The following is a 12,528-nucleotide window of genomic DNA, read 5'->3' on the forward strand; positions in this document are numbered from 1 at the left end:
TGCTGCTAGAGCTACAACTTGGGTATGCTCTGTTATTTGTTTGTTTATTAGTATGGTATTAGCTCATTTTTTATGGTAAATCCAGATGTGATTAGGTTACAAGCATAAATTTGTGGTTAGTTTAGTTGTGAACAGTTTGTGACCATATATAAAGTCAGTTTTGGTTATTTTGTTTGATGGCTTAATATGGGTAACTTTGTTTGCTGGCTTAATATGGGTATGCTGACTGTGTCTGCAAGCTTAATTTAGGTATGCTGATTTGTATGTTATGTTCTTGCAGTATGTAAGCTAATATATGCTAAGTTCTATATGTATGCTCAGTTTATTAGCTAATATATGAACTGTTGTAAATGTATGCTCAGTATGAATGCTCAGTTTGTTAGCTAATATATGAACTGTTGTATATGTATGCTCCTCAGTATGAATGCTCATTTTGTTAGCTAATATATGAACTGTTCATTTTGTGAGGTCAGTTTGAATGCTCAGTTTGTGAGGTCAGTATGTAAGCTAATATATGCCCTGTTCTATTTGTATGCTAAGTTTGTGAGGTTAGTATGTTAGTTACTATATGAACTGTTCTGGCAGTATATTTATAAGTAATTGCTTTGCACTTATTGTAGGCTGATTTTGAAATTGCAATGGAATCCATAAGGTTCCTTAGTGAGGATGCCTATGAATATCTTGACAACATCCCTGCCCAACATTGGTCTAGGCATGCCTTTTCAACTAATTGCAAATCTAATATGCTGTTGAATAATATGTGTGAAACCTTCAATGCTTGCATTAGAGAAGCTAGGGACAAACCTGTCCTAACCCAAATGGAATAGTTAAGGAGGTATGCAATGAAAAGACACAATGACAAGTGGGAGGGAGTGAAAAAAATTCAAGGAAAAGTCATGCCTTATGTGACTAGACTGTTTGAGAGAATGGAGAGGGTGGCTAGGCACTGCATAGTGCAGGTCTCTAGGGATGACACTTATGAGGTCAACCTCAATTCAGACCAAGTCACAGTTGACCTTCAAAATAGGACATGCACATGCTACCACTGGCAATTAACTAGCCTCCCTTGTGTGCATGGATTTGCTTGTATATCAGACAAGAGAAGTGATCCAGAAGAGTATGTGGACCACTATTATACAAGGGAGAGATATTTAGAGGCATATGACTTGCCAGTACAGCCTATGCCAGGTCCCAAACACTGGGAAAAGATTCAGCTAAGGGAGCCACTGCCACCTCCTGTCAAAGTCATGCCTGGCAGACCTAAATCCAAAAAGAGAAAGAAGGAAAAGGGAGAGGGTGTACCAGATTCAGCTGAGGGTGCTTCACAAAAAAGGCAGAAGAGATGCCAAAAATGTGCTCAATTTGGGCACTATGCAAAAACTTGCTCCAATAGCCTGCAGAAGTGAAAGAGCCTACTTCCAAGCCTAACCCTATGGGAAAACCTGCTGTAAACACACCATGGGTGGTAGAACAGAGGAGAATAAAAGCTGCAAGAGCTTTAAACAAGGTTATTTCTGAAATTATTCTCATTTATGTGTCATTTTGTTTGTTTTTATCTGTCTTAATTTAGTTCACATCCCCTCATTTTTGCAGACTACTCCTGGAGCATCAGCAGGACCTAACAGCATAGCCAATAAGAAGTTCCCACAAGAAGAGGCAAAGAAGAAGGCTGCTGCTTCTGCAGCAAAAGCTTCCTCAAAAGCTGCTGCAGCAGCAACATCTCAAGGAGCAGGAGCCTCTGCATCTCAAGGACCAAAGGCATCCTCAAAAACTGCTGCTGCAAAAGCATCTCAAGGAGCATCAGCACCCTCACAAGCAGCACCTTCTCAAAGGCCTAATACAAGGTCAAGGCAGAGTGCAGGAGCTGAGCCATACCTCTGCAGCCAAGCATCAACCACAACAACAGCAAAAAATACTACAGCAACAAGGCCAAGCAAGAAAAAAAAATGGAAAAAATTAAGTGGAATTTCTGAACATTGTTGAACCTATGTCTCTGACAGTATCCAATATGTATTCATTTTGATGAACTTATATATTTAGTAGTCACTTTTTGGACTTAGTCCCTTGTAAGTAGACATATTTATGTATATATGATATGACTCTATTTTATTAGACAAATGAAGCACATATATTTGAAGGCCAATATTTTTTGAAATCCATACATAAATAAAGTGCAATACATAACTTAAGTTCAATACAAACCACAAATACAACTACAATTAAGAACCATACATAATTAGTAAGAAATTAGTATCACCATACTAAGACATAATACCCTGGAATTCATCACCCTCCCCTAAACAAGTTTTATGACTACACAAACTCCTAAAACCATAACAAGTACACAAAATGCAACCACTACAGTCAACTGAAGCCTGTCACCACTACCATTGCTGCCTGTCATCTTCTTCCTATCACCAGACAAGGCCTTGCATTTAGTCTTCAATGTGTCAACTTCATTTAGCAAACACCTCCTTTGCCCAACAAGATCATCAACCTCCCTTTGCAAAGAATTCATCTCAGACTTCATTAACTTCTTGTCAAGAGTGAGGTTGTTGATTACCTCCCTTTGCCACTCAGTTTGCTCTAAGTCAACCCATTCAAAACATTTGCATCCCCTTGTCTCAGTGTTTGGATCCCAAAATTTGCAAGCCTTGAACTTGCGCCCTGGATTCTCCCTTGTCCAAGATGTCGGCCTTGCTAGTGGCAAGCCACAGTTACACTTCTTTAGTTTAGAGGGAGATTCAGTATTCCAGGACATTATGACTCCTGCAAACATCAAACAAAATAAAAACAAGGGCATTAGACAGAACACACTACAACAACAACACCACTTACACACACCAAGCTCACACAAACCTTGTTAAACTGGTGGCTGAGCACCATTATAGGGATAGCCAGGGGGTGGCCAATTCCCATTCTGTTTCTGCCTAAACTCCCACATACAATCTGCCAAGAACCCAGGATCATCAGTGGTGCCCACATGAATGGTGTAGATGTCCTTATTACCAAGCCTCCTAATCATTTTGAACACATCCCCATCATCCTCTAAATCCCTATATTTCCCTTTATAAATGTACTGGAATTTGGGAAACAAAATATCTAAAGATCCTTCTACTGGATCGTCCATTTCACGCAAACGGTCTTCCCACTCTAAGCATTTATCCATCAAGTTGTCTTTACCTATTTCTACTTCAATGTCAATCACTACACTCAAGAACTTATATCTGAAAACCACCCTATCCTCAGCCATTCTGCAAATATAAATACACAAATGCAACAAAAAACCCCAATTTCAGAAATATGACACCCATGCAGCATTAATTTCAACAACACCAAAAATCCCCAATTTAACCAAATTAAAGAACCCTAACTTTCCTACAGCATCAAAATACAAATTACATCAACATTATTCAAATAAACACACAATTGGCAGTACAAACTACAATGTCAATATCATATGAACCACAAATACAACACAATTCTACTCAAATCAACTTCAAATATAACAATTCGTAGACAAAATTATGAACAAACTGACCTTTTTTTTCAGCCAAACACACCTTCAGCAAATGCGTGAACAATCCTCCCAACAGCTTCGCAATTAACCAATTAACAAGAACCCTAAGTGTAATTGAATTTCTATCCCACAAATTTTGGTGTTTTGATTCTTCAATTTAAACAGCAGCAAAAATGGGCAAAAAATGAAGAAAATCGTGGTTTAAAAAGAGGGAAGAACAAACTAGCCGTTGACATGGGACCCACAAACGGCAAATCTGACAGAATAGTAACGGAGGTACTGAAACCTATAGTTTTGTCATTTTGGAGGTACTAATTTAAAAAAAAATTTAGATGGGTACTAAAATTCAATTAGCCTCATTTTTTAGGTACTAAAATTCAAATTTTCCTACTTTTAATTTGGAGTGACTTTTTTTTTATTAGCTTTTAGAATATATATGCATTAATTATTGATTTGTGTGCGGTCGATTGGTGACGATGAGTCAGTGACCCATCCACCATAAAATCCTGGATCCGCCACTGTTCACACATAGGCACTCGATTCGTAGATTGATCTCACTAGTCTACCATTAAAGTTATGCCCACTCCCGATTCTGTCTCTCTTTCTCTTGACCCACTCTTTCTATCATGGTTTAGCATCATCGTTTAAACCTAAAATCAAACACTATTGCACAAACGACTATTGTTGTTAATTCTATCCAAATCAAACTAATAGCTAGCTTGACAAGAAGTTTATATGATCCTCATTATCTCTAGGTGGCCCTATTATAAGCAGGGCTGCAGGCTAAGATGTAACATAAATATATTTAATTATAATAATTGCAAAATTATTAGATAAGGATCGGACAATAGGAATTAATATGGAGGTATAACAATTAGTTCTTAATAATGCAATTATTTACGATATATGATAGGAAAGGATTATGTGATTACATGACACTTGCACAAATTAGTTGAAATTGCAATTCCTTTGACGAAATTTGCATTATTATCATCTATAATTATAAAACCAAACAAATAAATAAATAATTAAATAAAATTATAAATAAAAAAACCTGAATTAGCCCAATTTATAAGATTATCAACAATAATGACATAATTGGCTAGGCAAAGACAACTACTGCATTTTTGTAATGGAAAAATTGCGCAAAATAATCCGACATTTGTCTCATCCATCCAAAATAATACTACCTTTCAATTATGTCTCATCCATCCAAAATAATACTACCTTTCAATTATTTTTTAATAATCGAACTTTTATACCCAATCCGTTCAAAATGGTCTCAGGTACCTTGTAATCGGTTGAGTAGGATTTTTTTTTTTTTAAAAGAAAATGTGTTAAATAGTTTATATGTGTCACCACGTGATTGGTCAATAAATAAGTTATAATTTTAATTTTTTTAAAGGAATGACTATTACTAATTAACATTAATTAATTATGTTAAAACTAACATTTTTTTAAAAATGATAAAATTTAAATAAACCACCATCAGCCCTAGTGATGGCGGGGTAAGTGTATGTGCGCTGAGGAGTTGTTATGACAACGAGACGAAATCAAGGCGTGGGAAGGGGAGGGGCTGAAATTGAGGCATTGGACGGGGAGGGTGAGGGCCGGAAATGGGACAGGGGAAGGGGAGTGAGGTCGAAATTGGGGCTAGGGTAAGGGGAGGGCGCCGGAAAAGGGACAGGGGAAGGGAAGGGGGCCGGAAAAGGGACATGGGAAGGGGAGGGGGGCAGATATGGGATAGCGGAAGGGGAGGGGTTGCCGGGGTGACGGTAGGGGCTATGGGGTGGGTTAGTTATTATTATTATTATTATTATTATTATTATTATTATTATTATTATTATTATTATTATACAGGTTTTTATTTTATTTTTAAAGGTTTTTTTAATTTTTTTTTTTTTCAAATTTAGCATTTTTTAATTTTTTTTTTTTTTTGAAATCACAAGCCGCCACGTGTCAAATAACTTGGTATAACAAGTTAGATGACCAGTTGGGACCATTTTGAGCAGATTGAGTATAAAGGTCGGATTACTTAAAAAATAATCAAAAGGTGGGATTATTTTAGGCGGATGAGGCAAAGGTCGGATTATTCCAAGCAATTTTTCCGTAATGGAATAAGACCATATATTTTTACTTGAATCATCAGCTATACAACTTCAATGGTATATCACTCGTGTCACACGTCACACGTTTAGAGACATGTCTATTACACACGCACACACCATGCTATTTATAAAATCCCAAGTCTACCTTTTATAGCATACATTCAAAATTTCAAATGTATAATAGATTATGTACGAAATGCTAGTTAAAGACCTTAGTATTTTGACCCCTTTTTCGGGTTTGTGCTCTCTTCTTTTGAAAGTTCATTATAGGGCTTGAAATCTATCTATTTTTTATTTTATTTTATTTTTTTAATTTTTTTTAATGATTTTCTTAGATATATGTTGAATCCCATGTAAAATTAAATGTAGTAATTTTTATGAGACAGTGTGACTAAAAAATTACAGGTAGCTTAAACATTGATAGAGCCATGTATATAAAAAATAAAAAAAAATAAAAATAAAAAAAAAAATAAAAAAAAAATCATAATTATAGAGGCGTAGAGCACATATATTATTTCAAAATGCTTTAAATATCTCTATAATATATATAATAAACACCATCCATTCACATCATGAAGTATTGAAAGCTACACCTTTCATTGAAGGCATCTAGTAGTATATGACCATCCAAGTTGATTTGGCAGCCTAAGTTTACATAATCCACACTCAATAGCTCGTGAAACTTTAAGGATGTTAGGTTTGAAAAGATAATTTCAACGTCTAAGCTTTATATAATTGTAACATAAAACACTTTGTTCGTCATTATTTAGGTAAATAGGTCTATCCAAGAGTCTTGGTTGGTGAAATTTGATGTGTATATACAATTAACAAGTCCATATTTTGCCATGTGTCTTTTCCTACTGTATGATCACTAATCAAACTCTTTTTTGGGTAATAATTAGCCAATAACAAGTGGTTATTCACATGTTACATAATCCAAGGTGTTGGTGATCGGAAATTTAATGTTATATTGAGATCATCCTATCATTGGACTTCTACCTATATTATAATGGAAATTCTTACATACGGGATACTTCGTAGTACATATGTGATACGTTGGTAGAAGAAAACGCACTATTGGATCAAAATCTTACACAAATCAAGTCGATGTAAATTAGTGCATAAGGCCTTTTGAGAGAGAGAGATTAGTCTTGGAAGTTGGGACTTGGGAGTACTAAATATAGGTACATATACAACGTCACTAAAATAATATTCTCTTTGATGCTAAAAAAATGTCCTATTTCAAAAACCAGCTGCACATAATTGTACGTATTATCCCATCAAAAAAATAAAATAAAAAATAAAAAGCTTTGTATTTTCCCTAACATTTAAAAAGTTCAAGAAGGCTCTTATTAATAGTATGCGGACATTTATATCTCTATAAATATTTGTTTACTTATTTACCCTCACTAATAATAACTGTTTTTTTTAATTTTAGGAAAATACACTTAAATAATCCCAACATTTGGCCAATTTACTTTAAATAATCCAAACTTTCGATTATTTTGCAATAATTCCAACTTTAACCTTTGTTTTTCTTCTTCGGTCCCAATTACCAGTAACCTAGAGAAAGGGTTAATTTTTTTGTAAAAAAAATGTATTTGCCATATGTCGCTCGTTTATTGGTTCAATTTTTTTTTTTTTTTTTTTTTTGGAAAAATACACTAATAATCCCTACTAGGGGCGATTTACTTTTAATAATCCCAACTAAGATTTATTATCTAATAATCCTAACTATGCTATGTGTTTGCCTCCAATACTTCCAATGACCGATAACCCATTGAAGAGTTTTTTTTTTTTTTTTTTACTTAGCCACGTGTAAATACGTGAGTGGTCCAATTTTTTTAAAAAAATAATTAAAATAAAAACATAAAGAAAAATAAATAAATAAAACAAAAAAATCCCAAATTACATAGCCACATACCCCCAACGTCAAACCCTAAACCCCACCCCTAACCTCTCTGGAAACCGGCGGCCACCCCCCTTAACCACATACATCGGCCGACCGACCCCCTCTAACCCAACCCCGACCCCAAAACAACCTCCTAGCAAACCCCGTTCCCAAAAACTCGAATTTTTGGGGGTCGAGGTTCGCTGGTGGTTTTGGAGGTCAGGGTTGGCTGGGAGCCTGGGCATGTAGTTTTGGGGGACAGGGTTGGCCGGCCAATTCGTTTCGGTGGCTAAAAGGGGGTGGCCAATCGGTCCGACAAGGTTAGGGGGTGGGGGGTTTGGTTTTCACAGTGGTTAGGGTCACGAGGCCTAGAATCGAGGCTGTTGTTGGTGGTTTTTGGGGTCGGGGTAGGCTGTGTCGGTGGTTTTGGGGGTCGAGAGTGGGTCAGGTGGGGTGGTAAAAGGTCGGCCGGCCGATTTTTTATGGAGAAGGTTGTCGCCAGTCGTTTTCCGGCGAGGTCTAGTGCCGGTCATTTTCAGGGGTAAGGGGAGACGGTCGACGGGCTAGGGGTTGGGCTGGGTCTGGGCTTCACGGTGGTGGAAAGGGATAGGTGGTGGCTGGGAGGTTTTTTTGTTTTTTTTTTTCCTTTTTTATTATTTTTTTCTTTTTTTTATTTTTTAAAAATTTTAGACTAATCACATGCTGACACATGGATTGGTTACTTGCTACAACAAGTCATTGATTTGGTGTTGACCGGTTGGAACTATTCTAGGCAAACATACCCAATAGTTGGGATTATTAGATGATAAACCTTAGTTGGGATTATTGAAAGTAAATCGTCAATAGTTGGGATTATTAAAGTGTATTTTTCTTTTTTTTATAATAATTTTTTTACAAAAAAGATGAAAATTAAAAAAAAAAAAAAAAAATCAAAGCCCAAGCCTGCTGCCTGCCATGCCCATCGCAAGTAGCCACAGCCTCCCTAACCCAGCCTTATTTTGACGCCGATTTCCAATTTTCAGCACCAACCACCAATTCCCAGCAACCACCACCAAATTCCGTACGCTTCCTTCCCTCCACCGTACCCCGTAAACAAACCCCCCACTCCAACATAGCTCCGAAAGGGAAGGGGGGGCTAGTTTCGGTGGTGTGGGAAGGGAGAGGTCGCCAATTTCAGAGGTGTACGAAGGGAGGGAGTCCATTTAGGGAGTTAAGTTGGGGATCGAAGGGGAATGATATCTTGGTTGCGTTGTGAAGGGCGATGGTGGTTTTCCGAGGTGAAGTTAGGTTGGGGGGCCGGTTCTCGGTGTAAGGGATGATTCGACGGTGACAATTAGTGGCAGGGCTACGAGAAGGTGGTTCGTGGATTGCCTAGGAAGGTGGCTAGTGGTTTAGATTTTTTTTAATTTTTTTTTCTTATTTTATTTTATTTTATTTTTGGACCAATCACGTGTTGACACGTGTTAAGTAACCTGGAATCACAGGTTGTTGACTTTTGTTGACCAGTTTGGGATTGAAGAATGAAAACGTAGGTAAAAGTTGGGATTATCGCAAAATAATCGAAAGTTGGGATTATTTAAAGTGTATTGGCCAAAGTTAGGATTATTAAAGTGTATTTTTCCTTAATTTTATTAATTTATATGAATAGTGTACAGATATTTATACCCTAAAAAATAATTGTTTGCATATTTCTCCTCATATAATGTTAACTGTAAGTCTGTAACCACTAAATTATAGCATAACATCAAGCAAAAAGAACTACCCAAACTTAGCTAATTATGATACATTGACACGCACGCTGCCCTAATAAAATTATAAAGATGTACTCCGTACATTTTTGAAAACTAACAATCTTTTTTTTTTTTAGGGAAACCAGGCTAGTTATTAATTTAGGGACAATTTGTCCATGAGTACATATGGAGCAATCTCATCCGGACAATAATTTTCCCACACTTGTTCAAGACCAAACGGAACTAGCTTAGCTAAGTGGTGAGCAACAAAATTGCCCTCCCTTTTCACATGACTCCAAGAAACAGACACAAAATTAATACTTGATCCTAGCAAATCACTCAAAATCGAGTCCACGTCTGTGAGGTACACTACTCCTTAGGAGAGGCGATCAATAAGGAGTTTGCAATCCGTCTCGAACAACACATTAGCAAGACCAAAATTCCTTCCCAGCTTCATAGCCCAAGCCAAAGCCTTAGCTTCAGCAATTTCGGGTGACCAATGAACTCAACCCGCTTTGATGTAGTGAAGGGAACGCTGCCATGTTCATCCCTCGCCGCCACACCCAAGCCCACCCAACCCTTAACAGATAAAGAAGCATCTGCATTTACCTTGCAATCACCAGCAAGTGGTGCTATCCATTTCTTTTGGCTAGATTTGCTGTGTGTTCTAGCTGAACTATAGATCTTCTTCGCATATGATTCATACTCCACAATCTGCCTGCTCACTCTTGCTAAGACCATCGCATCAGGTACGTCAGTGTTGCCAAAAATCTTCTTATTTTGCACAAACCATATATTCCATGCTAGGACGGCACTTTTCTAGTAGAGTCTTGTACTAGCAGTCTTCCAGGAAGCTAACAGGTCACACATCGAGCTCTTATCAACTCCTTGGACCAACCCTTCACATCCCACCTTTTCCCACAAGCCCCGAACACGCTGCAAACCCTAGAAATTCCTTATTTTTTAAAAATATCTGTTTTACCCTGTTTAAAACTTTAATAGGAATATCTAAGACATTACCGCCACCATTATAATGGCTAAGGCAACTATCAAAGACACACAGCGGAAGACAAATTTCAAAATCATTCAAAACAAGTCAACTTGAAAAGTCAATCAACGAAAGTAAAGTCAAACCAAAGTCAAACGAAGTAAAATAAAATCAACCTACAACTTGGAACCATTATAGGCCCTTATTAAAACAAAACCAAATTCAAAACTTTTTCGTTAGTCACGCATAATAATAATAATATCATAAATAATTAAAGCAATAAACACATCATATACTTATAGAAACTAGCATGATTCGCTCTTCACTCATGCCCATTCATGAAAATGCTTCATCACCTGAAAAGCTTATCTCTACCTATTTCCACTACTCTCCATTAAAAATGGGTCATCATAGGGCCAAGATAAAGACAAGGCCAACAAACACACAATCAGCAAAGTTGAGTACATAAGCGTAAATAACACACTAGCATGCAATTCCCTATCAACACACGACTTACCTTGTTGCACCTGTTTTTCAAGCATACAACATTCAATAAAAGTTCTCTCTAGACACTAAATAGTTTATTTAGCGTTGATTACGCATCGAACGGGTTTCCCACTAACCTCCCCCAAATAAATTGAGGTTACTGACACGGGAGCTAACCGTGCCAGCATCAAAAACCACACATAGGTGGCGGAATTCCTGTGCATAATTATAATAAAAGAAATGTACAGCGTCCTGTACTCCAGTAGAAGTTATGATCAAATATAAAGTCACATAACTCCCCCCATATGTTCATACTCAAGGTATATACGTTCCAAGAGTTTTGGTACGTAATCTCTTTCACTTTACGTTATTTACAGATTATTAAACTTAGTGATGACTCTCAAACCATAATCATTCAATCAACAATAATTAATCAAACAATTCAATATACCAATTTAATTCTTGAATAATTAGTGATCATATAAAATTAAATGTTGAACCATTTTTAAGTCTACCTCGATGTCAAGGACACCTTAAACGCATAAAGCGCCGCAAATCCTATCCCTCTGTGTTAAAAACACCTTAAGTGCACTAAGGCACCAACATACAATTTATTCCTCGTGTACATGGACACTCATATAGCTATTTCCTCATGCTTAAAGCATCAATAAATTTATATGAACCATAATAAAATTCCTTTTCAATATTCTAAACTAAATTAAACATTTAGTTTAATTAAACATGCTCTCTAACATGCCATAAATAAATATGTGGTTCATAAATAATATTCCATACTATTATTTTCCATCCAATAATCCATCACAAACAAATCATGCTTCATAATCCAATCACCAATAACATTCAAATCATAATTTCCAATCCAAACCTAGCATGATACTAGTTGTAATCAATCAAACACATTTAGCATGCTACTACACCAATATAATTATGCTAAATACGCGAACGTACCTTATATACGATCTTAATATTGCCACTATTAGTAAAAATCGCTCACTTCAAAGTCTCCTACAATTTAAAATCATAGAAGAATATTAAAATCCACTCTACACAAATTTCCAGCAATATATACTATTATAAAACCCCTCATAATTTATTTAAAATAAGCTGAAATTATATTTAAAACATCATACTTCAATTCCAATTAATGGGTAATTAAAATTCCTTAAAGAAACTTGATTTTTAATGCTTTACCAAAAATTCCAGCACTATATTTTAATTAAATCTTGCTGTAATTTAATCTTAAAACACTTTAATCAAAGCTTTACACCATTATATATCATAATCCTTCAATAATTTATAAATCAAGAACCTAGGGTTTCAAAAATTGGGGCTTTTTAGTTAAAAACATAATCTGAAAATTAATTAACATAATACTCATAGTCAAACATCAAAAATCAAATCACAAAACCCATAATTAACATTTAGATCTAGGATTAAATTGGTTTTTTTTAAAAACAAAGATTAAATTTTATTTTTCGGAAAACCTGGCAGCCGACAGCCACCAGGCTGCTTGCGCCAGTGGCTGCCTGCTGCCGACGGCTAGCGGCCACCGCTGCCGGTGGTCGGCCGGTGGTGGTGAAGGGCAGCCGAAAAAAGAAAAGGGGAAGGGGAAAAAGGAGAGAGAAGTTTACCTTGGGATTTCTCCACGCTGGGCAAAGTTTGATTTGCCTCATATGTGGGATATTTATGCCCCTCCTCTAATACCCTTCTCCCTAAAATTTCCTTTTTAATTTTCCTAATACCATCCATAATAAAACTTTACTAAAATAAAACTTTCCTAAATT

The 12,528-nt window shown here is 36.3% G+C and overlaps 1 protein-coding gene across 1 annotated transcript; it reads left to right on the top strand.

Annotated features, from left to right (window-relative positions):
* The first annotated feature begins 1,399 nt into the window (after nt 1–1,399).
* On the top strand, nt 1,400–2,118 carry LOC145579208 (uncharacterized). Its single transcript, XM_081636457.1, has 2 exons — nt 1,400–1,507; nt 1,594–2,118. Exons 1-2 carry the CDS (start codon nt 1,433–1,435, stop codon nt 1,981–1,983), a joined length of 465 nt encoding a protein of 154 aa, XP_081492583.1. The 5' UTR covers nt 1,400–1,432; the 3' UTR covers nt 1,984–2,118.
* Nucleotides 2,119–12,528: the final 10,410 nt, after the last annotated feature.

Source organism: Chenopodium album, chromosome 14 (assembly GCF_948465745.1).
Source record: "Chenopodium album chromosome 14, dcCheAlbu1.1, whole genome shotgun sequence".
NCBI classification, from domain to species: domain Eukaryota; kingdom Viridiplantae; phylum Streptophyta; class Magnoliopsida; order Caryophyllales; family Amaranthaceae; genus Chenopodium; species Chenopodium album.